This window comes from Mya arenaria, chromosome 11 (genome assembly GCF_026914265.1).
Source record: "Mya arenaria isolate MELC-2E11 chromosome 11, ASM2691426v1".
NCBI lineage: Eukaryota > Metazoa > Mollusca > Bivalvia > Myida > Myidae > Mya > Mya arenaria.
In genome coordinates, this window is record NC_069132.1 from 13,185,168 (window position 1) to 13,212,233 (window position 27,066).

The 27,066-nt window shown below is 34.1% G+C and overlaps 1 protein-coding gene across 1 annotated transcript; it reads left to right on the top strand.

Moving 5' to 3' along the window:
• The first annotated feature begins 6,310 nt into the window (after positions 1-6,310).
• On the top strand, positions 6,311-20,656 carry LOC128208338 (mucin-2-like). Its single transcript, XM_052911896.1, has 6 exons — positions 6,311-6,406; positions 7,456-7,489; positions 10,074-10,810; positions 17,681-17,714; positions 19,635-20,275; positions 20,451-20,656. The coding sequence occupies exons 1-6, from the start codon at positions 6,376-6,378 to the stop codon at positions 20,654-20,656; spliced, it is 1,683 nt and encodes a 560-aa protein (XP_052767856.1). The 5' UTR covers positions 6,311-6,375.
• Positions 20,657-27,066: the final 6,410 nt, after the last annotated feature.

A 27,066-nucleotide genomic window follows, 5' to 3' on the forward strand; every position in this document is an offset into this window, starting at 1 on the left:
TAGTTGGGCTGCCTGTTCGTTAAAACCAGATTGTAAAGGTATAAATGAAAGATGATGCAATAAAAATAGGAAAGTGATTTTTGTTACGTGAAAGCTGAAGCTTAATGTATGCTGCCCAAAGACGAAAACATAAACTTCTGTATCCGATACATAAAAATGTCAAAGTGGCTCATGCTAAATACGTCCTTTTTAATTTTGAAATAGTATATCTTACATTTATATTTACATGGAATTGTTTCATCAGATATGTTGCATAACAACGTCTTGAAGTATAAGTATCTGCAATGTGTGCCCAGTGCAAATTTGAAGTTCTAACCCGAGAGAACGCCTTGAAGCCGTAAACAGGGCTTGCCGAATTACCCTCTACGTGGCGTACTCGAGGATCGCAATTTTAAAGCCGTGCGGGAAAGACATGTTTGATGCATTTTTGAATATCTTTGACTTTCAAACCATATAAAAGTTGACGTAAAATTTCACTTTTAAATCTTATAAAAGTTGACGTTTAACATACAATTTTGAACAGTTCACCAAAGAGCGTGCGCGTCGTTGTTTATTGACGCCATGACGCGAAATAATTTGAAAATACAGTTGACGGCAAAGCGTTTCTAAAACAATCACAATTTTACAGAGTTTGAATAACTGAGTCATGTTTTGTTACTTTCAATTTATAAATTATTTAAATTACTTTTTTGAAACGATAAAAGTCAATTCATGCAACATTATACATTAAAATTATTTCAATTGGCGCGTTGTTGCTTGTGACAAATGTTCGATGGTAGTGGATATCGTTGTAGCACTGGCCACATATGACCGGAAACGCCTAACCAGTATCCACGAAATATCTTTTCCACAGTAACTAAAGAATGTCATCAGATGTAATCAGATGTTCTTACTAGTTATCGTTTTGATATGTCAGGGGATTAAATGTATTCTCTTACTGCCATACACATCGACATATACAAGGGAACCAGTAAACAACACAAAACATAAATGGCTCCTGTACAATATGATCATAAGCACAATAAATATACAAAACATCATGCAATAAGTTTTAAAGATTTTTGAAAACAATACACTTTGTCGATGTAGTTTCCATTGTGCTTTTAGTTGATTTAAACATATATTATAACCTTTTTCTTTCACTGACATGATCAGTGTTTACAACAATGACATGAAGTATACAAAAGGCAATTGGGTACTACACAAGTTCTTACAACATTGGATACGCCTTCACCATGAGCACATACACTTGATAAGTATGTGGCGATAAATATTAATAAAAAAATATATAAGGAAATGGATAAGTAAAGGAAATGTCAGTAAAAGGCGAGAAAAGAAGAACCCTGACTCACTGCCATACTGATGTTCTGTGAAAAACAGTTTAATAAAACAGTCTGGTTCAGTCATGATACAAGAAGGGACTAATCTGTTAACCGTTTAGAGTGTTTTATATTTTTTACATAATGGAATAATACAATATTTTGATCGTCGGAGAGTGTGGGTTTACAAAGTAATAACGACGTAATGTAAAGTGGATGAGAAGCACGTGCTAAGGTATTAAGAGTACACCTAATGAAATAATACTCTGCATCTCTTCAACTGGGTAACTACATCGGCACCTAGTGTTCTCAAGCAAATATTGTAGATGACATAAATAATACTACTACAATGGTTCCTTATGTTTTCCTAACTAAAATGAACAATAAGACTTATCCTTTTTCCCATGAAATTTGCTTTAAATGTTGAAACTGAAGGAAATGTTGTATTGGTATGTTCTAAATGAGTATATAATTTTATTACTGATTGAATATAAAACATTGAAAATAACTCTGTTCTGTGAGTTATAGTAACGAAATTGATACAGTGTGGACATACCACGTGGTTTGTGACGTCACATTTTGTTATAGCGTGAATCAAAATACCGCTCAATTCGGAACTGATTATCGCTGTAAGTTTGTTATTTTCATATCATTTTTTATAAAACCTAGCGGACGCTAAGAGGAAAAGTGTACACTATACTCGGTTACTGAGCGATATGTTGAGCAATTTTTACTCTTTTTTTCAAAAATCGTGGACAAATGCTGATAATGTACAAAATATTGTTTGTTATAGCGAGAAGCAAATTACGTTTCTGGTCCAAAAAGTTGTTTAGATATATATTCACCATGTTTGCCTTAAAACGGAAGTCTCGGAATGCATATTTTATCCCCAGGATATATTCATACCTACAAATGAGGCACACACTACATTGAAATATTAAATGTTTTTATTTTATTATGACAAAAAGAAAAATATATTTGGTTATAACGAAAAGCAGTTTTTGGAGGAACAATTGCCGACCTCCCTCTTTCTTGCCATGAGCCCAATTAAAACCCGTTTTGCAATCTATCAGGAAACTTCATGATTCTAACAAGACCTTGCATGTTTTCATAACCTTGTCTGGTATTTTTTTGACAACAATGGAGTTTATGCGTCGTCGGAAGGTTTGAAGTGCACCTAGTTCACCTTAATTGTGTTTCAATTAAAACCCTTAAGACAATTTAATGTAACTTCAACATACGTTTATTGAAGTAAACGTTTCCATTTTGTCTTTTTTCATTATCAAACTTAATTAAATGCATATTGATGCACATATGTTACAGTGGGTACTTCAGGGATAATCCTTGATGTCGAACAACTGAAGCAAAACCATGTTTATCGGCACAATTATGAGGGTCAATGATTTTATAAAAAAAATGTTTTCTTTTTTCAGAATGATGCGGCCTCCCCTTGCCGTGGGGAAGCGCAGCAGGCGAGCAAAGAAAACAATGGGGATGATGTAATTTCGTTTCATGCAAACATAAAGTGAGAAGAATGTTATATGCCAAATAAAATGGCGGATTTAGAATGAAAGTACCGATTCAGGTTCCAACTTTTGCCTGGTGAGAGGACTTTTTCTTTAAATTTTTAAAATGTATGCGTCCAGTATGTGGCGAAATACATATTCTTCGATCGACATCTTAGTAAGGTCTCATAACATCTAAAATAAAAAAAAGTTATTGAACAGATTGTGGCTTAGGAGGCAATGTTAACAAATAAAGGTGTTGTTTTTATTCACAATTGTTCGTATTTTATCGGCAAATATGGCATATCGATGCATGTTGTAACTGTGCTTGCATGTATATATATTCCTATTTTCGAAACTTCATGGTTATTGCTCGACTGTATACGTTTGCTGGCCGTTTTTCTTTATTCCTTAACCCCATTTTGTTTATTTCAAGCACATTACCCACATTTTGGTGAAATGCAAACACACTTATGCACAATTGTTTAGCCTTGAGAGGATACGTTTTTAGTTCTGAGAATCGCTGATGATCACGAGTCTTCCAGTTTGGTATGTGATGTGTATTATACTTTGAAGTCATCGACTTTTTTCACTTTAGGTACGAACTTGAACTTTACCATGGCTAGATTTAGAAAGATGACCCTTTTATTCCGGCATTTTAGAAAATAATTATGACAATGACAAAGAAGTGATATTTATAAGTACATTTTACACAGTGAAACATATAGTTACTTTTACAAAAACAGACTATAGACAGAAATTCAAATGAGGATGTGCTCACACAAACATAGATAATAAATACTTATATTCGTATTTTATTATGTCATTGCAAAGCTATTTTGCATAAAACAAGCTTTAAATGCATAAAACACATGATTTACCTTTCCAATAAAACGAAACTTGACTGACACAGACAACAATTGTGCCAATCGTAACAACTCGACCTTCTCCGACTGTTCCGATTGTTGTAAAACTGTGAACTGCAGCCTTGCATGTGCCCTTCATGTACATATATCGTAACGTTTTAACAGTATGATATCAAAAAAAACACAACAAACTCATAATTATTCGTTGGATATTTATTTTTTGAGTACGGAACCAATATAAAATAACATTATCTGGTAATATTTCTTGTTTTTATGATATTTTATTGAAGCAATATGCTTTAACCCGGAATCCCGATCGGAATAACTACCCACTTTTGATACAAAACAATTTGTACGTGAAGGATTTGCCATATCAAAAATCGTAAAAAAGATCCGTCAACGTACAATTATTTGGACTACATTGAGTTCAAAAACTTTGCTTCTGATTTTGAAATTTTATTACATTTACAAAATTTATGTCGAAACCTTAAGGAAACCTTAGTGAATAACAAATTTGATGATATATGTCTATAAGTTGATACCGGGTAAAATGCCCTAAAAGAAATCCCGATTTTTTTTTTTTAAATATAAGTTTGTTTCTTACTAAACGGTTATCGATATACTTCATACTATTCTTTCCAGAACTTCTCCCAAAACAGCTAATGAGTGATATTGGTCTTTAGTTAGATTTGTCTCATTTTAATAAAGTGGGATACTATTTGCTAAGTAACATTTGCGTTGGGACTGAATATTTGACTACAGTAATTTACTAAAAAGTTGACATAATTGTTTGCAGATTGAATTCGAAGTAATTCTTAGTGGCTTATTTCATCAGAGTCGTACCATGTTTTATCATTTGACCTTAAGGTTACTTCTTTTCGTGGAATATGGTTTTAAGCTATCTCAATAGAAGCGTTTGTGAAGGCACAACATGCGTTATACACAAAATTCTGATCTATAAATGACTGGTTATACACATTGATTTCATTATTAAGTTGATCGTAATTTCCATTTTTGTACTACCAAACTTTCCTCTTATAGCCTTTTAATCATTTTAATCATCTTCTCTTATGGCAACTTGTGAATCACATTCTAAGGCTCTTTCTATGCTAGTTTCAAATCTGTCCTAATTCAACTCTAGTATTTGGACGCCTATACAATGTACTTAACAGATGTATGTTAACACCATCATTTAATTCAATCTGATCTTGATTCTGAAATGGCATTCTAAAGCTCAATGACGCGTTTCGATACTTATTATTATTTACAATTATTTGCCTTAAATATGTATTTTCCTCCTCAAGATTATTTCATTTTGAAATTTTGAGAGTCAATTTTTGAGTTCATGTATTTTATTGAGGATATGTTTTTCAATTTTGATCTGTAAATGGTTTAAGTGTTTTGGACAAAACCTCTTTTACGGTCGGGCCCAGTGATGCAACATTAGTTTGTAATTCTGTTTCCGTACATAGCGCATTCTGAATAATTTCTTAACACCAATGTCTGGACCGTTCATTTCGGACAACCTACTCAAATCAGAAAGTAAGGATTTTCCTCTTATTTGGTTCGGTGAAATTACATGTCCATCAGCTACGTTATGCTAAGGACTAGTTGTTTCTATAATTGTTCTTTTGTTTCGAGTATCTGGTGTTTTTATAGCCATTTTCGGTCACTGCATGACTTTACAATCATACAAGGCGCCAAAATAACATATTTTTATTGTAAAGTTTAAGGATTATTTGCAGATATTTATACTGAAAAGTAGTCTATTGGCTGAGATGTTCCACATGTACATATACCTTTACTAATTGATCATGTTTGTGTCATATCAAGAAAGCAGCAAAACTTTTTCCGTCCGCTCAAAAAATACGCCCAAGCCGTCTTTTTTTAATCAATAGCTTTCTTCATTTAGTGAATGTGGGTTAGTTACATAAATGATGTTTGTTTGTGTTACATGGTACATGTTGTTGGGTTGTCCAGTTGTCATGTGTCACAAAACCGGATTAAAAGGTCCTATATGCAGTTTCTATTATAATATAGCGTATAAATTAAATAAGCCTGTGGTTTCAATGCTATCTTTTCAGCAAAACATACATTGTTTATAATTGTGAGATCAATGTTATTCTAACGTAAAAAACTATATATCGTTGCCATCAACTAATATACCAAATGCCTTTTCCCATAGAGGGGGTGACACCATGCTGGCTACGATCGCACAACTTCAACTTATCCTAACATTTATCACAATCCACTTGCCAGATTTGCATGTTTAAATGCAATTACATTGCAGAGGAACAAAATACAATTGAAAGTCAAGGGGCTTGATACTTCATTTGTACGGCAACATGAACGCTACCGCGTCATTTAACCGACAGTTTTAAAATACATTAGAATTACAGGCTTTGTAGTTTGTTCGAGAAGCCTTATGTAATGATCTGTTTTAAATCATGAAGTTGCAATAGTGCTCAGCTGATAAGGCCTCCCCATGTCGATGGCACAGTATTGGTTGTTGTCATTCGGAATTCGCTCGAGTAATTCCGTCAAACGACGACCGGGGCTCAGCCTATATTACCGAGAGTGTTCCGTATTGGGCTGTTCAGATGATCAACGCGATATGGAACGTTGCCTATTAAAATAATAAGATTGAGTTTGTTAAGCTTGGACATAAAAGTTTATCTGACAACAATGATTGATGGTGAATTTGTAACGTTTGCATGTAAGTGTACTAAACTTTTGATTTAAATTTATTATACAGTAATTGGCAATTTAAATACAATTATTAATTTCTAGAAGAGAGTATTCGAGCGACCGGGACATTTTGTTCACTACAATATACTTGACAACGAACATAAAGTGTTAGGTTATATAAACTGTTTGTTCTTACCCAGAAACAATCAGATACATTCTAGCGTTGCCATGTACCACTCTTTTGTCTTATTTCGTGACATCGACAAAACTACATTTGTTCAGAGCGCCAATTTTGTAAATTGGTTTGGCTGAAAAAAAAATGCTACTGACAAATTATTTCAACGCATGTCAATGCAACTCTACATTATATGACACATTCAAGTTATGAATAAAAAAATTAAAATGCCACTGACATTGAATATAGTCAGTGTAAAGTTAGCTTTTTTTGTAACGAATGTGAAACAAATTTATATAATACATGTATTATATTAATCACTATCGTTTTCACGATGTTACGCGAGGGTGGAGTCTTGTGTTGTTTAGCAAACTGGAGTACATGGAGGAAATTCAATTGTCCGACTTGGTGACAGGAAAGCACACTCACTAAATTATATTTCGTTTATAGTCATAGCGGCATTCAGAGAGACATACCGATACAAGTAATAATCGACCGTTACAGTAGTTTGCGAACTCTTCCGACAGTATTCGTTTCCCAACACCTCTGCAATCACATGTGCCACATCATATTTAAAAGAAGACGAACTAAACCATTTCATAAAAGCAACTACATGTATACGAAACACAACGATATTATATACGAATACTTTCATAACAAATACATATATAAATGATGTCATGTTAAGTTTAATAATCGAAACGTTGAAAATGCTACTTGAATTATTGGTGTATATGTGGACTACTTTCTGAGTGCTACGACATTCTTTTGACAGCCAATGAATATATATAATGTTTAATGCAATAGAAGATGATCATTTAAGCATTTTGGTTGAGTCGTGTATTTTTTGTATGAAGTCAATTTCGTATACAACTAAGCAACATGTTTTTATTCTCTTTCAGTCATCCTATTTCTTACATGCGAACACGTTACCGTGTAAGTAGCAAATGTTAAATAGTTTGTCCATGTCATTTCAATTTCAAGTTGTATTTTTACAAAAAAACATATGAAATGTTTTGTCTAATAAAACATTTAAGTTGCAAAAAAACGTTAAATTTAACAAAGTCTATTTCTAAATTTTTTTGAATATAGATATGTGATGTAAACTTAAAAATAACTTGATTTATATTTTTCAATGTTTTGAAATTTTAGCCCGCACACTATCATCGACGTCATACGTGTGCATACAAACAGGCGTGTTTTTTTCTATAAAAGTGTAATTAAATTACCTTTACTATAATTAAGGTATATTATAAAAAAAAATATTTTTCAGTGTAAGATATCAATAAATTTCACCTCGTGAACACCAGAATTGAATACATCACTCGTGGCTACGCCACTCATGAAATAAATATTTTAGTACTCAATCGGTTAAGTATCTTTAGGTTATTTAACATTGTGCTGAACAAAATGGAGATATATTTGGACGAATACACAGCTGGTGATGATTGTATACGCTACACTTTTAAATGTAAGACCAAATACTTCCCCAAGGCACCAAACCAAATACTTCCCTATAGTGTCGTCTCGTATAAGTTGTCTGATACTTAGTTTTGTTAATTACATATAGTATTATAGGAGTACCATCTAGAAGGTGTTGTAGGGGACACGCACACCTACCACCGCATATAGGTCACCATACTGGAAAAACTCGTTAACTCGTTTAAAGGTGCAACATTTAAGGTTGATACCATTTTCTATTTATTTATTTTTGATATACATGCTATGTTTTATTCATCTTTTATATAGACTTGGTAGGAAGTAGTTGTAAAAAAATGCATATGCATAAGATGTAGCGAATATTTGTTTATTTCAGTGTAAGATCGTATTTTATTTCACAGAGTGTCATAAAAATATAGTTTTCTATGATCACGAGTAAAATTAGATACGATCTTACACTGAAATTAACAAATTTTCTATTTCTTTTATGCTTATTTTCGGAGTTTTATTAGTATTTAAATTATTTTCTAAATTACCCCCTTTTGAAAAGAGTGGTATTTACGCCGCTACCCGTACGCATAATAATATCTGATGACATAGATGTCAATTTTCTATTTCCGTTTTCTTGAGAAAAAGTTCTCTGATATTCTTTTTTATAGTTTATTATTCGCTCGTTTTAGTGCAAAAAAATTATGAACATTAACCAATAAAGTTTTATTAGTTGATCTATGTTCCGAAAGCACTTATATATAAAACAGGGCATGAATACATAACCAAATTTCTACGCCGCCACTTATTGAATGCAAATTTGAAAGGTCGAACGTGTTAGCAAAACAATTGCGGATATTCATTGGATATAAAGGTTTTAGAGTGTGTTTCATGATACATGGGTATTCAGTCATCTCACTGTCAGAGACCAGTCTGTTTCACTTGAAGACATGTCGTTTTCCATGTAAAAAATGCATACAACGCTAGGGTGTTGACAAATTTTGATTCGTGGGAGGGGTATAAAATCATCACTTAATCTGTAAAATGTTGAGTGTATTTTCCGAGAAGTTATTTACGTATTACAACGAAAACAGTTCAAAATACCTTTAAACGATGATATAACATATTATTTATGTTCGAGCAGTTGTTGTTGCCTGTAGTTAGTTTGGAATGAAAGCAATTGTTCGAACATGTAGCTTCAAAGATCAAGAAAATGATTAAAAAACGGAATTACCATTTTTTGAATAAACGATAAGTTGTTAATTTCCAAATATATCTCTCTTTAAAATTAAAAAAAAATCCCAACGTTTTCTGGTTCAAAGTGAAGATTTTTTTTATCAAGGTGACGTTACTACAGTGGATTTTAAAAGTAGTTCTAAGAGTTGACATTCTCACTCCTTTTTTTGCAGTGAAAATATCAAACTGATATTTTCAATATTGTAATTTCACTTATAAAACTCCTCATTTCATCGTAATACATGAACTAAATATGTTTATATCGTTTAAATATTAAAACGTTTCTTGGAAAATGTATTTCTTGTTTACATATTGTTTGTTATTTTGATTTACACAAACGTATAAATTCTCGATAATTAATTTTCTATTCTGTTTACCTAGAAGTGCATTTTCGAGAAAATAAGATAAATTGGCTTATAATATCATATTTCAGACACAGTTCTGATATATATTCGGACACATTTGAACTCATTAATACCACAGCAACTTAAATTCATGTCATGCAGATATTGCGTGAATTTTTGCGTAGGTGTCTGTTGCGTTACAGATGTTTTTTACTTCTTGAGTCAACCTATTTAAAATAACTTTTCAAATTAAGTTGATACATAAATCTTAATACCAAACAAGCAATAATTGATCCAACGCTAATACGTCTTTATATTATATTAATAGACAATATCTGCTACGCCACCCTGTACTGAAAAACTGACTTAATATCTGACCTTTCTCCCGCTACATATGGTTATACATCTTACAATTTTATGAACACCTCGAGTGTATGATCATACTGGCTGCAAATATACATTCAATTTAAGCACATGTATTTAGTATAAAAACAATTGCTTTCTTGCTTCAGTTCTAAGAACTTGTACCAGCCAAAGTCCTTCAATGAAAACCTTACCAGCCGAAATAGACGCCAGATATCCCAATGCGAAACATGGTCCAGCTGGGTTGATAATAATCACCCTGTCATTAAAGCGGAAAGTGAAGAAGAACGTTTTACCGAAAAGGACTTGGAAGCATTTTGCCCCGCAAATTTGGGTACTATAACGGGGTTTCAGTGTAAAGATGACAGAGGAGAGCCCAGGTCAAACATCCTCAATGAAACATCCAAGGACGGACGCTACAGCTTCTCTTGTTATGACTACACGATCGGAGTCAAGTGTGTTGTTCAAAAACCGGATGGAAAATGTCCTGACTTTGCGATAAATTTATTTTGCAACTGTACTGCTGGACCTCGATCTCTAGCAACACCGGCAACTACTAGCACAACAACAACAACAACAACAACTTTGAAAACAAACCTGATTTTAAATCAAACAACAACACATAAAGCAACACCCATCACAAGAGCAACAACAGAAAGACCAACAACAAAAATAACACCACCAAAAACAACGACGGGATCAACAACAATAACAACGACACCAAGAAAGGCAACCACTAGTACAGAAGCAACATCCTTTTCTGCATTTACCGCAATCTCGTCCCTAGTGTCACTGTATCGAATACATAGTTCTTCTTCAAGAGGGTCGACATCCGAGACATTAAATCCACTGTGGACAACTTCGTTGGATGGCGCAAAGTCCACAGGTAAAGAATAAATTTCCATTTTACTGACCGTTCCAAGGCGGTACCTAACAAATCTTGATAAATATATATATATATACATGTATATATATATATATATATATATAAATACTATATCTATATATATATATAAATAATTGGTATGTTTATCAAGGTATTATGTAATGTCATACTATGTTATGTAAAATGCAAATTGTTGAATAAATCCAAATTTAAAAATATATATATTTTTAAATTTGGATTTATTCAACAATTTGCATTTTACATAACATAGTATGACATTACATAATACCTTGATAAACATACCAATTATTTATATATATATATATAGATATAGTATTTATGCACTGTGCTGTTTGTAGAGTTGTGTAGAGTTGTGTGCTGTTCTATGTTTCTTGTTTGTGAATTTGTGTTCTATGTCTTTGGCGTTGCCCATTGCCACTAAACCGGGTTTATGTTTAAACTTTTTGCTACTGAGCATGTTTCTGTAGCTTTTTGCATATATATGATGATCTAGACAAATGAACTCTGCTAAATGATTGTATGTTTTGAAGTTCATGTTTGATAGACACGACGAGATCTTCTCTTATTGTCCATTCAGGAACAGCATTATCTTAACAATTAATCTCATAACGTATTCGGTTGTTTTCAAGTTTGTTAAGGTCAATATTCCACCACTCAAGCCCTTTCAATATGATAAATTTGTACACTAATGATTTTCGAGAAATAAGTGAAAGCTGTCTATGACTATATTAGTTTGTCGTCCTTTGTGATAATTGAATATCTCTTAATATTCCTTGTACATAGCACACCACTTAAAAACTGCTTTAGCCGGTGCTAGCACTACTGTCAGTTTTGTTCAAACTGAGACTGATATTGAATATTTTTAAGACATTTATTGTGTAATTTCCAAAGGACATATTCTGCAGAATGTATTTAAGTACATTTAACAATGTTCTTTCTCTTTTATGGAACGATCCTAATGTTTTCCACATCGGTAGTTTGCTTATACAGTGGTGGCAGCTACTGTTAATAGTGGCAATTTTCCTCTTCCTCGTTAGCGTGAGTATCTCCCTTTGTCTGTACCGGAGAGCGACGAAGATCCTGAGGTCAAAGGGAGAGGACTCATCGTTGCACGCCAAGCGAGTTCATCCTCTAGATCTTATTTAGAGTCGTTTTATTATTTGGATAACTTATTAAAAAGCAATAGCCTTATTTGATGTTGAACGAAAAACTTTTTTGCTGGATTATGCAACTAGTCTAAACATAAAGATGGCCGTAACAATGTATATGGTAAATGACCCTGATGTCGTGGATAACATGACATTTATAAGAGAAGAAGAAAAGGCATGCATCAAATGAATTTGACAGCCAATATCGATAACTTGTGCAGTAATATACATTACAGTTGTGGTATTTCAAAACTGAGAACAAAGCTTGTATGTACTGTATGTACTTTGGTATCACAAAAGTGACACCTTACTCTATCCGATGATAATTTTCTGCTTATCAATCATTGCATATTAGATCTTTAATTCGTCATACAAATACATTTACAGTCGCAAAATAGTTTGTTTATTGTTGTCTATTCAACACAAGAAATAATACAAATATATTTGCAAATATTATTTGAATACTACTTCGGGCATATTTGTTTTTTGTTTTGTTTTTTAATTAAAATCAATGTGTTTTTCTGTGTTGTTTTGTTGATGTTTTTGACAAGGCAGTTTGAGACTATCGTTTTGTTAAACTGTAATTTATGAACATGTTGTTCCTTACGGACGAGATGTACATTGTTATGACATCCGTTCTAAATGTATGCAGAACCATCAGCTGTCCAGTTCGAGTGAACTTTTAGGCATATGAAGGATACAAACCTAATCTCTTGGCCTTACGTAACATTCTTGGTCCTCCAACCATGGCACTCTCTGAGTCATGTTAATTTATAAAAAAAATAACTTTTTATATTTATTTAGATTTATTTATTTATTTACTAACAAACCACAGGGTGTGTATACAACGTGATAAATCGCGGCATAAATGCTTAAAAGGCAATATTTTGCTTTCAATGAAGACTTTAAACAAATATAACTTTACTATTTCTTCACCGTTTTAAATGGAACCAAGCGAAGTCTGCGCATTCTTTCTGATACACTTCAACAAACTTTTCAAAAACCAGCCGCTTGATGGAGCACTGTCAACACATGTTCGGAAGTGTCCTGATATTGCGATCAATATATTTTGTAGTTTTACTGCTTTACTTCGATCTCTTGCCACAACGTTGAGAACAACACCGACAACAACTATAAAAACAACACTGTAAAAAGCACAACACCAATAGCAACTAAACAACAACACTATGCCCATTCCCACGATCAGCACAGCATTCGCAAGACCAACAATAAAAATAACAACGGAATACACAACAATAACAACAGCACCCAGAACGACAACCACTAGTACAAAAGTAACATCCCTTCTTGCATTAATATCAGCTTCTCTCCTATCGACATTGTATCGATTACGAAGGTCTTCATCATGATGTCAACATCCGTGACATTAACTCTACCGAGCACAACTGTGTCTTCTTCCTCTGGTGGCACAAAGTCCACAGGAATAGTATGATGCTGATCTAAACAAATTCATGTACCACTGGAATCAGCTCTAGTTCAGTGTCGTAACACTGGAATCAGCTCTAGTTCAGTGTCGTAACACTGGAATCAGCTCTAGGTCAGTGTCGTAACACTGGAATCAGCTCTAGTTCAGTGTCGTAACACTGGAATCAGCTCTAGTTCAGTGTCGTTTCGGCCCTTACCTAGTGCCTCTAAACAGGGTTTATATTTGGGTTTTTGACAACTAGGCTTGTCGCTGTAGTCATTGCATTATTTGGCTGGTGCTAGCATTACTGTCCGTCTAATCAAACTGAGACAGTTGCTCTATATAATTCTAATTAATAAAGTGTGTGCTTTCCAAACGAGATCCCTTACAAAATGTATTTTAGTACATTCAAAAATGTTCTCCCTTTCTGTGGGGAACAAGCCAAATATCGGTTGCGTGTTTATACTGTGGTGGCAGTTACTTTTCGTTAGCGTGATTATATCCCTTTGTCTGTACAGGAGAGCGATAACGATACTGATGCGTTTCTGCTGGCTTATACAACTACTATAATCATGAAGACGGCCGTTACAATGCCGTGGAAATGATGACATTCATTACAGATTTAAAATAACTCCATGTTATTCAAATATGATATACAGTGGTGGCAGCTTCTGTTTATAATGTCACTTCTCCTCTTTTCCTCGTTAGCGTGATTATCTCACTTTGTATGGACAGGGAATGATCACGGAGAGTACTCCGCGTTGCTCACTAAGCGAGTTTATCCTCTAGATCTTATTTAGAGTCGTTTGATTATTTCGATAACTTATTAAAAAGCAACAGTCGTATTTGATGTTAAACGAAAAACATTTTTGCTGGAGTATGCAACTAATATAAACATGAAGTCAGTCGTTGCAATGTATACAGTATGGTAGGACACGGAACTGACGATTCTGACAGGCATTATCGATGACTTGTGCAGTGATATACATCACAGTTGTGATATTTTAAAACTGTGAGCAAAGCTTGTATGTACTGAATGAATATGGGTACTTCAAAAGCAGCCTCTTACCTTATCTGTTGATGCCTTTCTGCTTATAATTTATTCCAAGTCAGATCCTTGATTTGTCATACACAATAGCATTTAAAGTCGCATTATGATTTGGTTATGTTATTCAAGACAAAAAGGTTTATAAATATAATTTGATTATAACTGCGTGCATGGTTGTTTGCTTTAAATAAATCATGGTGATCTTTCTGTTTTGTTCCAGTGTTTAACGTGTACTTTGTTAACCTGTACTTTATTAACAAGTTTTTCCTAATTAACGAGCGGTACATTTTTTTCGTCCATTCTTAAATGCATTCAAAACTATGAGGCGTAGATTTTCAGTTCGATTTAACTACAAGACATATACATAAATGCATACGAAAGCATCGTTCGTTCAGAAAAAACCCTTATCTTCCACCCATCGCTTTGTTCTCCCTGTTATGTTTATTTATCTATCCATCGATCCATCCAACCATCCATCCATCCATCCATCTATCGCTCTCTCTGTCTGTCTGTCTGCCTGTCCTGCCTGTATGCCTGCCAGCCTGCCGGTCTATTAATATATTTTTATTTCATTTATTTATTTATTTATTTATTTATTTATTTATTTATTTATTTATTTATTTATTTATTTATTTATTTATTATGTTAAAATGACTTCATACTGTTTTCGGACATTGATTTTGTTTATATTTTCATGCGTTAAGCGATAAAAAAAATATTATACTTGTATTATATTGTACTTTTTTCAAGAAACGATTATCGATTAATCGTCGTCGTAATTTAATTAAATAATCAACTTTTAACAGATTTATAACTTTTTACTTGTTCTGTTAATAATTACCACAAAATAAGATAGTACATATTAGGATTTGGGCTATATAGTTTCTAATATAAAAGCATATAAATCGCATAAGCATGACATTTTCATTTTTTACAGCAAGGTACTTTACTTAAAAGCTATATATCATCGTCATTAACAAATACAGCTCACGTTGAGAACAGAGGGGGTGGCACCATGCTGGCTATGGACGCTCATTTTCACACTTATGATTGCATTTATTACAAACTACTTGCCAGATTTACTTGTTCAAGTGCAATTACATTGGCAGAATACAAAATACAATGGAAAGTTAAGGGACTTGATCCTTCATTTGTATGGCAACGTTAAAACCACCTTGTCATTTAACATGTCCACTAAGACCAGTTTTAAAATACATCAGACTTGCTGACTTTGAAGTATGTTTGATGAGCCTTATGCAATAATCTTTTTTAAATCATAAAGTTAAAGGTACTCAGCTGATAAGGCTTCCCTTTGTCGATAGCAACTTATGATTAGTCGTAATTCCGAACTAGTTATACCTTTAAACGATAATCGCGCATAGACTACACGGCCGTGATAGTTCATAAAGGGTTGTCGTGTCTTTAGACTCCCTCTGAAGCAGATGGGACGTTACGTTTTTTAACAATAAAGTTCAGTCTTTGACTTTCCGAAATAACTGGTTCTAAAAATTATCAGGACAATGATATGCGGATATAGTTTTACGTTCACGTGTAAGTGTTCTGGCAATTTAATTGTAGTAATTATAGATACTGAGCCATAATACATAGATTTCAGAGTAAATATTTAAGTGACTTTATTAGTTTTTATTTTGTTAAAAATATACTCGATGTAAAAGCATTAGTAAAAGTACATTTAAAAGGCAAAAATGAATAATTCAAGAAACAGCTTAATGATGAAATAGATATGTTGAGTCGGTGACGAACTTTGAATACAGATCCCACATCAAGTTCGGTTTACTTATGGCAATCAAAACAAAGAAACATTTTTTACCCAACTCATGCCTTGTTTTATTTTAATTTATCTAGAAATTTAAACACACACTTTTAACAATAAAGTTCATCAATTTCTGCGATAGTTTTGAGACTTTTAAGGTAATGACTGTTTTCATTTTCATTGCTTTTCAAGTAGATTGTCTAACAAGATCGGTTTTCAGACAGTTTCAGAATGAGGTATTTACTTACACGTTCATGTTTTTACATTTCATTTTTTATTCCAAATAATATTTTACTTAAAAAGCAAGAAATCTTGGTTACGCTAGTAGTCGGCATTATTATATAAGTGATCCTTATCTAAATATCAATATGTAATTCAGTTATTGTTAAAATTGTAACAACTCAACATACATTATGATAAGTTTTTGCGTTTTAAAATTTGCTCACCATATATTAAAAATCTAATTTAACAAATAAGGCGAAGATTGTTTGTTCATACTCTGAAGCAAACGAATTATATTCTAGTTTTGCTAGACAAGAACATTGGAATGCCGACTGTTTTTCTTTGTTACCCTTTTTCTTTATGATAAGATGATAAAATTAAAGGTTGCAATGACAAAACTACCTTTAATGCTGAATTTACACATCAACAGAGATGGCACAACAACAACAATTATAACCATTCATTTTAACGCGCCCATGCAACTCTACATTAATATTTTCATACGACGTATTGCATTGTTAAATACTTCATTGTTCCTATTAATAAAAAATCAAGTACCATGCCACTGAATATAATTGGACTTCAATCCAATCGAATTTCCGCCATCCATAACATAGGTTGCAAAACACTTACTACCTTCCGTCGTTTACGAAATCTTTTAACGTGTAAAAGTAATTTCATAGACTCGCGCGTAAAACCATGCTTTCCTGTTGAGTTGCAGATGAATTGCAATAGCTAGCCTAAAAGTATCTGTATGACGTCGATTGCAACTTAAAGATGAAAAGGGGCACAGTGATAGTGGTCAGTAAACAATCACAAGGAACGTGTTTTATTCGAGTCTCAGTTCGCAAATCAATTTTAACTCAATACATCGCATTTTACTCGTCCATATAGTGTTTCTCAACGGTATAGTTATGCTTGTATACAAATGTGGCGTCGTCTGCGAAATAGATTCATTTGGAAGCATTCACATTATCGTCAATAACAAATTTAACCACCGATTAGATAATAAAATATTACTGTTAACAAAGAGTTAAAAAAAGAAAAGAAAAAAAGCACCCTCGTTGCCCGTTTATGTGGCAGAAATGAATATGCCAATTTTCTCACTGCATGACTCATTTTCGCAGACGTCGTTGCAAATGCAAAACACTCCTAGGGATAACTGTGTTTTAAAAGTTCAATGCCACGTCTCTTTCTTTTATTAATACGTGTGTTTGTATTCCTTTTTCAGTCATCGCTCTGCTGACATTTGTCCAAGGTACCATGTAAGTATCAATGCTATATATGTGCTCCATGTCATAAGAATGACATTGAAAGGATTTGTTAAGTCAAGTAATATAATTAAACGAAAAACGTATGATAAAAAGTACAAACCACAAAATCAATTCGATAGGTTCACTCCTCTCATTACTGTCCTGGGTGGAACATTTCTGAGTTAGGGTCACAACAAAGACGTCACGATGTTAAGTTTATCATACGATTTATCCACTTACGCCGTACGAATCGACATTTTTGCTCAAATTTTGACATAAATACAAAAGCAAATCGAACAGACTGAATATTTGTGGAATTTCGTTGTAAGATCGAAAAGTATTTTACTCGTGATAACAGAACTGAAATTGATAAATGCTGAACAAACTATATCAATTAATACAGGCTTGATAAACATACCTAGTTTTTTTATTTGGTATGTATGCACGGTGCTGTTTGTTGTTTGTGATTTTTTGTTTTTGTGTTCTATGTCTATGGCGTTTACCCAAGTGCCATCCATTAAACCGGGTTTATGTTTAAACTTTTGGTTTTTAGTTTTTCACATAAGTATTGGCACCTACTCCACCATATATCATTCGCTCTCACGTCCACTTTCCATCACATCCTTAAAAATTCAACAGGACGTTTTCAAGTTCATTAATAATATAAAGTATCACTAATATTCACAACTACAATATTATATCTAATCGTGACCAACATTTACTTAACATATATTTCTCTGTGTATAAATTAAACTTCATTTTGCAATGAGTTTAAAATACGACACGAACAACATACTTTCATTGCAAACAGTAGAAGCTAATGACCCTGATAAAATGCTGGGGTCTGCTCAATCTTAATCTTATCTCAATCTTACGAAATACAACGCGAACGTATGGTGTGTGTGTGTGCGCGCGTGTGCGTGTGTGTGTGTCCCTGTTTAATTAGCCAATCGAATTCTTAAAATTGCGGGCATTATATCTATATCACTTTTTGGTCCGAGGCCGCTAACTGATATATTGTACTGTTATTTAGAAGGTGTGATTAGAGGGCTAATAATTAATAGTTATTTAATAAATAGTTATATTAAACGAACCAAACCCACCCTTTTTGACAATAAAATAAGCAAAGATATCTTGTGGGAGTTTTACAAGTACAAAATGTATTAACTATTATTGAATAATGGGATAAGGAAAGCAATCATTCCATCCTATGATACGCCTAATAGTTACTTCATATAATATTGTCCGGTGATTTTTGATAACTTGAAATAATTATGCTTAATTTATCATATTTTGACACATTTAAGACAAATATTAATATATTTTTGCTATATTAGACATTTATGAAGTAATTTATACCATCGCAACTGAATTCAGGACATACCATGTAATATATTGCTTAAATGCTTGGTTGGAAGCAAGTTGTCATGTCAGTCACAAGTCAATTGGGATCATCATTCAAATTATAATCACTTCTCTAGTAAATCGATCTAAAAATTACTTGTCACATGGAGCTGATACATGCATCAACGCTCTTAATACCTAACAAGCAATTATTGAACGAACACATATACGCGTTAAGCTCATCAGTCACCACAAACATGTTATACAGTATGCACTTTCTACAATGCCACCATGTACTCAAAACAGTGATCATCGTCCCACTCTCCGATTATCTCACGATTTATTAGTACTTTGTTTGTTTGGTAACGTATCCTTTAAAGAAAGATGAACTATTTCTAATGTTAAAACATAAGTTTGTGTAAATTGTTCATCCTCATATTTAAATATAGTGGATACAAATTATAATACTCAAACTATCATGTCCTTTATAAAAAATAAAGTTTTGTATAGATACCCGTTCATGTCGTTTGTACTCAAATTATTTAAGCAGATGTATTAAGTTTGAAAGCAATTGCTTTCTTGCTTCAGATCTCACAACTTGTATCAGCCAAAGGCCTTCAATGAAAACCGTTCCATCCGAAATAGACGCCAGATGTCGAAATGCGAAACATGGTCCGACTGGGTTGATATAAATCACCCGTTCAATATTGGGGACAGTGACGAAGAACATTTTACCGAATACGACTTGGAGTCATTTTGCCCCGCAAATCTGGGTTCTATAACGGGGTTTCAGTGTAAAGATGACAGAGGGGAGCCCAGGTCAAACATCCTCAATGAAACATCCAAGGACGGACGCTACAGCTTCTCTTGTTATGACTACACGATCGGGGTCAAGTGTGTTGTTAAAAAATTGGATGGAAAATGTCCTGACTTTGCGATTAATATATTTTGTAATTGCACTGCTGGACCTCGGTCTCTAACAACAAAAGAAATAACAAGAACAAGAACAACAATAAGAACAACAACGATAACAACAAAGAGAATATCATTAAAAACACCCAAACTAACAACCACTGGTAAAATAGCAACAACCCTTCCTACTTCTATCGGAGTTTCGGCTTCAACGCCATTGTATCGATTCCAAAGCTTTTCAAGAGGCTCGACATCCGAGACATTAGATCCACCGCGGACAACAATGACCACGGCCGTGGTCGGCTCAAAGTCCACAGGTATGATATATGCTTATCTGATGAAGTGATCATATTGTAATGAATATATCCGCTTTTAGCTTGCACTATTTGAAGTTGAATAGACGAACAAATTATATCCTGTTTATCTTTATAAGAATAACTAGCAAGTAGAGGAAATTTGTCAAAGACTCATTAGTCCTCTTTCTTTTTTCAGGGAATGAGCCTAATAGAAACACCTTAGATATCGGCAGTTTGTCTATAAAGTGGTGGCAGTTTTTGTTAATACTGACTGTTATCCTCTTTCTCGTTAGCTTGATTACCTCTCTTTGTTTGTTCCGGAGAGCGACCGCGCTGCTGAGGGCAAGCAAAGGAGACTCAACATTGCCTTCTGCGCAAGTCCATCCTTTGAGTCTGATTTAAAGTCACATTTATATTATTTGAATGCCTGTTATTAAATCTTATATATGGTTAAAACTGTTATATGAATATATAAATAAAGTTTATAAATCTGTTCCGCCATAGATGTTAAGCTAAGTCATTGTATTTCATTGATTAGATCACGGGCCTATTTCAAATATGTATTGTGTGATATATTTCTTTGAATAAACTTTCTTTCTTTCTCTTTTTATATCTTTCTTATAAAAAAAAACAATACAAGCATCTTAATGTTGCACGAAAAACATTTACTGCTCTACTTGAATATTTCTATAATAAAATAGGTTTATGTTGTTTATTTTGTATTTATTTTATTTGAACCGGCACACTTTCACTTTTTGAGATATAGATATGTTAAACGAAATTTAGGGTCACAAACTGATTTTGTCATGCTATTCAAGATACGTTAAAAGAAATGATTTTGCCAATAAATCATAAATACTTGCACGTGTGAGTGTTTGTTTTCAGTAAATCATTGTTTGGTTGCAGATTAACATGACTGGCTGCCGAGGTGTTCTTTTTGTTGTCCTTTGCCTTCGGGCAGTTGCCGACACAAATCCATGGGTTATTTTAATCGTGTCAATATCATTCTTTGCATTTAAGTATCGGTGAGAATATTAGATTATGCACTGAAACTATGGTTTACATATATTTTCTATATATAAAAGCTGTTATTTATAATAGAATATGTTTTGCACAAATAACATGCATATTTCAGTGAAAACAAAAGTGTTTAATTTTCGTTTACATTTAATTATAACTGGCTTCAATGTGTAAACAAATGGAAACTACAGTGAGATCATACAACACCACAAAACACCGACTACACATGATCAGAATACCTTTATTCATATATTAGCCCAACATAACACTGAAGCCTAATCTCGTTGTGCAGTAGACTGACCTTTATTTTTTAATGTATCACAGAACTGCTTTTGCAAGCAACCCAAATTCCGATTTATTTAAATAAAATCTTAATTTTTCATTTGCAAGATACAAAACAACATATGCCATTAAACATGGGATAATCTTGGAGGTTATTAAACAACTCGCAAAAATATAATTCATTACAGATGGTAGAAGCCGTACGAGCGCGTTGCGTTACGAAAGATTGAGCATATCCCAACATTTTAACAGGGTCATCAGCATGAAGTTAGTTTAATTATTAGGAATAGCAATACCAAAACCAAAGTGTGTATGTTATACAGGCGTAAATGATTTACGACAGTGAAATATATAAATGAATACCTATTTCGTATACACTATCGGATTGAGGCGTGTAGGGGGGGGGGGGGCTTTTACCTTTTTCGGAGAATTAAGTAATCAAATAAGCTCAAAATGTACCATTTCCCAACACACACACCCTGCCAACATTTTCAACCATTTAATTTTCTGTTATGAGGGAGTAGCTATTGTCAAAGGTTGTAAGTCTCATTTAAAGTCATTTCCTTGATCCGCTCCTGGTATAACGTTTATTTATGCTATGTCGTTGTCTCTGTATACCATAGGAAATTTAATACTTATATATTTCGTTTTTTATACGTTTTCGGACAGCATTAAAATGTTTGCTTCTGATAATAACATATTAAAATTTATGAAACCAATGACACCCTTTTGGCCAATGAAAACAAATAATATTATCTTTGAAGAGTTTTACAAGCATTAACTTTTATTTAATAAGCAGATTAGGAAAACAATCACCCAATCATGCGATACGTCTCATACCTACTTCAAATGATATTGTTCAGTAATTTTTCGCGATTTGAGATAAGTATGCTTAATGTATCATATTTTTGACGCGTTTTAGACATTTATTAAAATATATTTGTCATACTTGGACATATATGAAATAACTAATACCAACGCAACTTAATTCCCTAAACATACCATGCAAATATATTACGTAAATGCCTGCTTGGAAGCCAGTTGTCAGGCAAGATACAAATCAAATGGGATCATCATGCAATTACTTCTTAAGTTAATCGATCTAAAAATCACTTGTCAAATTCAGTTGATACATGAATGAACACTATCAATACCTAACAAGCAATAATTAATCTAACAAAAACACGCGTTAAGCTTACCAGTCATCCCAAAAACATTATCGCAGTAGACAAGATCAGCAATGCCACCCTGCACTGAATACCTAACCTTTGTCCAAATATATCTCACGATTCAGTGAAATAATCCACTAAAAGGATGCTTAAAACCAAACATTCACATCTATTTATTACATGTATTAAGTTAAAATAAATTACTTTCTTGCCTCGGATGTCAGGGTGTCCATAAATTGAACGACACCAGATGCGGCACGTGGTCCACCTAGAGACATTGAAGAACACTTTATCAAGAGAGTCGACATCAGAGACATTTAACCAACCGTGGGTATTGATCAATTAACTGAATGATTATTTGATGTTTATTCAGGTTAAAAACACTCAATGCACTCTCTGTCTTACATAATATGGAACATTAAATATTAGTTTATAACACTTTTATGGCATTTTGAATAAATGCCCTTTTTTCATTCAATCAACGTGTTTATTTTTCCCTTCGTCCAAACAAGTTCGCCTTAGACTGGTTTCGTTCTGCCTAACCTTGGTCAATATATAAATGAAAAACAAACGGTATTGGGGAACTCAGTATAATTAATTCAATTTAACAACAACTGGAGAAATTACACTGGTTGACATACGTTGCGTATTAAATGTTTCACAAAAAAGGCTACTCTTGTCAAAAGTTTAACATTTGTGCAAGTTAACAGTTCCTTGTAATGTGTGTTCCTTGTAATTGTATTTGGCCTATTGAAATAATAGTTTGGTAGGTATTTTCTGACATTTTGAAAAGGACGGGCAATGTTGTAAGTAGTGGTATTCATCACCAAGGTCTGACCTACAAATATGACAGTATCTTTCTGCGTAGTCAACATTATTATACCTTCCTAATTCTATCGGGAATTTGTGGTTCGACATACGGAATTTACTCGTAAAGAGTTTCAAATTAGGCGAAAGATTTAAAAAGTATTTTTCTAATTCAAGGGTTTCCTTGAACAGTGAGTAGTTTTTGCTTTTAGAAGAGTTATTTAATGCAGGGTGCAAATCTTGTTTAAACTGGTCGATTTGTTTAACACATTTATGTCAACATCTTTATTTCCCCCATGGCTGGAGATATTCATGATATATACAAACATTGATAGACATAAAACGTATATAATATATGTATAATAATAGTACAGTTCAAAATTATTGCATATTGGTGTCAAAATATTTATACAAACATTGCAGGATATAGCTTCATATCTAAGTATAAATAAAAAGCGTATATTCTACATGCAAATAAGATTAGTCTATTTGACTTCCATGATAGTATGGTTGTATGTGATTCGCCGCTTGTATGCAAAAATCTTGTCAAAACTAAATACAAGAGATTTGCAGCAGCGAGTTATGGCATACATAATATTGTTTATGTTAGGAAGATAACATGAACATGGATTAATTGATAAGAATAATCCATAAATTGCCTAGCAGTTTTATATGAAAAATGTCACTATGTTGCATGGTCGTTCCCGCCTAGACGAAACAGCACATTGTAGAGCTTGGATTTTACTTACGACAAATTAGTAAAAATATCTGTTTAAACAGCGTGTAATAAATTTAAAACATAATTTCAAAAAATCGACGTGTTGATCGATTTCCAGTAGTGGCTCGATTGGAGCCCCTAAAACCTTTAAGCACCAGGTAAAGCTGTCCAGAGAGGAAAGAGTATCACAAAAGTCCTGGTTGAAAGCTTCTTTTAGTTGGTTTGTAAAGTTAGCTTTTTCGAATAGTGTAGCTTTACATTCACACAGAACATGTGTCAGTTCTTCCTGGTATATCCTGTCACATTTAATGCAGTTTCTTGTCGCAAGCACAGCTGATCTACATGTACACCATAATTTTGCTATTAATCTAAGAGTCTGAATACACTTTTTCTAGAAACAGAGTATATTATAGAAGGCGAGACTACAGGATGGAGGATTCGAAACAAGATAAAGTCACAGTCATTTGCGGTGCGATTTTCCCAGCAGTTGAGTTCTAGTAATTTGACTGAGCTATTAATAATCCTTTTTCATATTGTTTTGAATGGTAATTGAAATGATACGGTAAGGTACTCGTTAAATAAAAATTGCAAATTGTACTTAGTGAGTATTCTGCATATGTCCGGGATAAAACCAAGTTTAACAGAGTTATTGTCTTCCAAATACATACAATATTTTCTGATGAAAATCTCTTTCGTTATACAATGTTGAGACAAACTTAAAATTTTATACAAAAACATCAGTTTGCGTTTATCGATTTGGCTACAGAGGCGGTTAAGTCCGAGCATGGATTCCGACATATCAGATCTGACTTGCGAGGGAAAACCTTGCACTTTCTTTGCCACGAAGTGTTGAAATCGATCGACTGTTTTTGTGTCATTTTTAAGGTATAAAAGATATTGGTCTATAGCTTGATGGGTCTCGCTTATCTTTACCTTTGCCTTTGTAAATTGGGACCAATACGCCTGTTTTCCATGCGCTTGGAGTTGACTCGTGCTTAATTACAGCATTGAATAGGAATGTGAGCGCTCTAATTATTGCTGGCCCACCTAGTAATACATGCTCGTTCAGTATACCGTGGTGACCAGGGCTTTTGTGTTTGGCGAGTGCCTGTGTGACCTTTTGTATTTCTTCCGGTGTGAAGGGAAGTGTGATAAAGTGGGAGAGGTCTCGATTTTCACTATTTACGTTCAGAAAGCTATTTAGTTCGGCCTCGTCACGGTAAGCGAGGGTATCTTGACTATTTGAACAGCTAAAGACGTTAGAGAAGTGGTGCATAAATCCTTCTGAAACCTTTTCGTTAGTAAATGAGGTTTCGTTATAGATAATCTCTGAGCAGACGTTTGACTTTTGGGGATTTTTTGACCGAAGGAGTTTCCAGAACAGCTTGTAGTCCAACTCTGCCGTTTTGTTAAGCTCGTCTAAGTATGAATTTTCGTGAGCTTCATTAGCTTCGCGCTGTATTTTTCTAACCCTAGTTTTCGCTTGCTTGTATTGTGTGTATAATGGCGACTGTTCCCCGCGGGGCTTACCGTCGTTAATCCAACGACGTCGTAAAAGACGAGATTCAGTGTGTGCGCTTTTGACTGCGTTTGACCAATACGGTTTTGCCCTTTTATTGAATTTGCTAGTAGGGAGTTTTGTCGAGGAATCGTGTAATATGTTGCAGAGCATGGTGTTAATAAAATCGGGTGATTGCTTGTCTGCCTCGGTTTGTGTGGGCTCATCAATAAGTAGGGATATCTGTGAGTAGATAGCATTCTGGTATTATATGATGTTACCGGATGTGCACTTGTTCCAAGCAATGCACTTCTTAGGCGGCTCTGGGGACACGCCACTGTTTGGACGCATTTCGAAATTGAAAAGAATAGGGAGGTGGTCAGATGTAAAAACCTCGTTTTCATTTCCAATTGAAAACGAATGGAAGAGAGCCGTGTTTGATTGTTCTACGAATACGTAATCAATAGAAACTTTTGTGGGTATGAGTGTGTAGTCGGCTGAGTGGCCTATATCTAACAGCAGGGATGTAAGACTATTTGTAGCCAAGAACTCTGTTAGCAGTTTAGACTTGGTGGAAGGCTTTTGACCTGGTGCAAGGTTACTTGAGAGTTGTGCGTTGAAATCTAGAGATTCGTCTATCGTATAGAATGCCGAAAAATTGGCATTTATGGAGTTTAAAAAATTTACATTGTGTGGCAATAACTTATGTTCGGTGATAAATGCGATGTCAATTTTCTTATTTTCAAGAAAGGAAGACAGTGAATAGGCCGAGGACATGATGCCTCGAACATTCCAAACAGGTATATTCAGTGTCATTATGGCTAAGGTATATCGTAGGGTCATAGTCCTTCTTGTTGTAGTGCCACATGCAGTCTCTCGATGTATCCCTATCTCTTTGGTCACTCTCTGGCTCCCGTTCGCTGTCATTGTTGTCGTCATGGAAACGGAACCGGTAACGTTTACCTGCTGGGCGTCTATAGTGGTCCCAACGTTTTTGGCGTGATTGTTGCTTTTCCTGTTCCCATTCATTCTTCCCGACCCATTTCCGCCAGGTGACGTTTAGCGGCCAGAATGCGTCATTCTCAACGGTTTCCTCGTCCTCGGGGTGAATGTTAATTTTAGCTGAAGAGCTGTATCTACCGTGAAATATTGTTACTCGCTTCAGGCGCACCCGGTTGTCTTTAAAGTGGCCATAAATGTCTTGCTCAACGACAGTAGAGTCTATGTTGCCAAGTAAGATGATGTCTGTCGGCGCCGAACTGCTATAAAGCGGTTTTGGCTTGATTCGTTTTCGGTTGCTGACGCCAGCGCGTTCTCG

Coding starts and splice junctions, on each gene's coding strand:
- LOC128208338 (XM_052911896.1), top strand. CDS start 6,376: ATGATTGATGGTGAATTTGTAACGTTTGCAT. Junction 6,407..7,455: donor TGAATTTGTAACGTTTGCAT/GTAAGTGTACTA, acceptor ATTCTCTTTCAG/TCATCCTATTTCTTACATGC. Junction 7,490..10,073: donor ACATGCGAACACGTTACCGT/GTAAGTAGCAAA, acceptor TTCTTGCTTCAG/TTCTAAGAACTTGTACCAGC.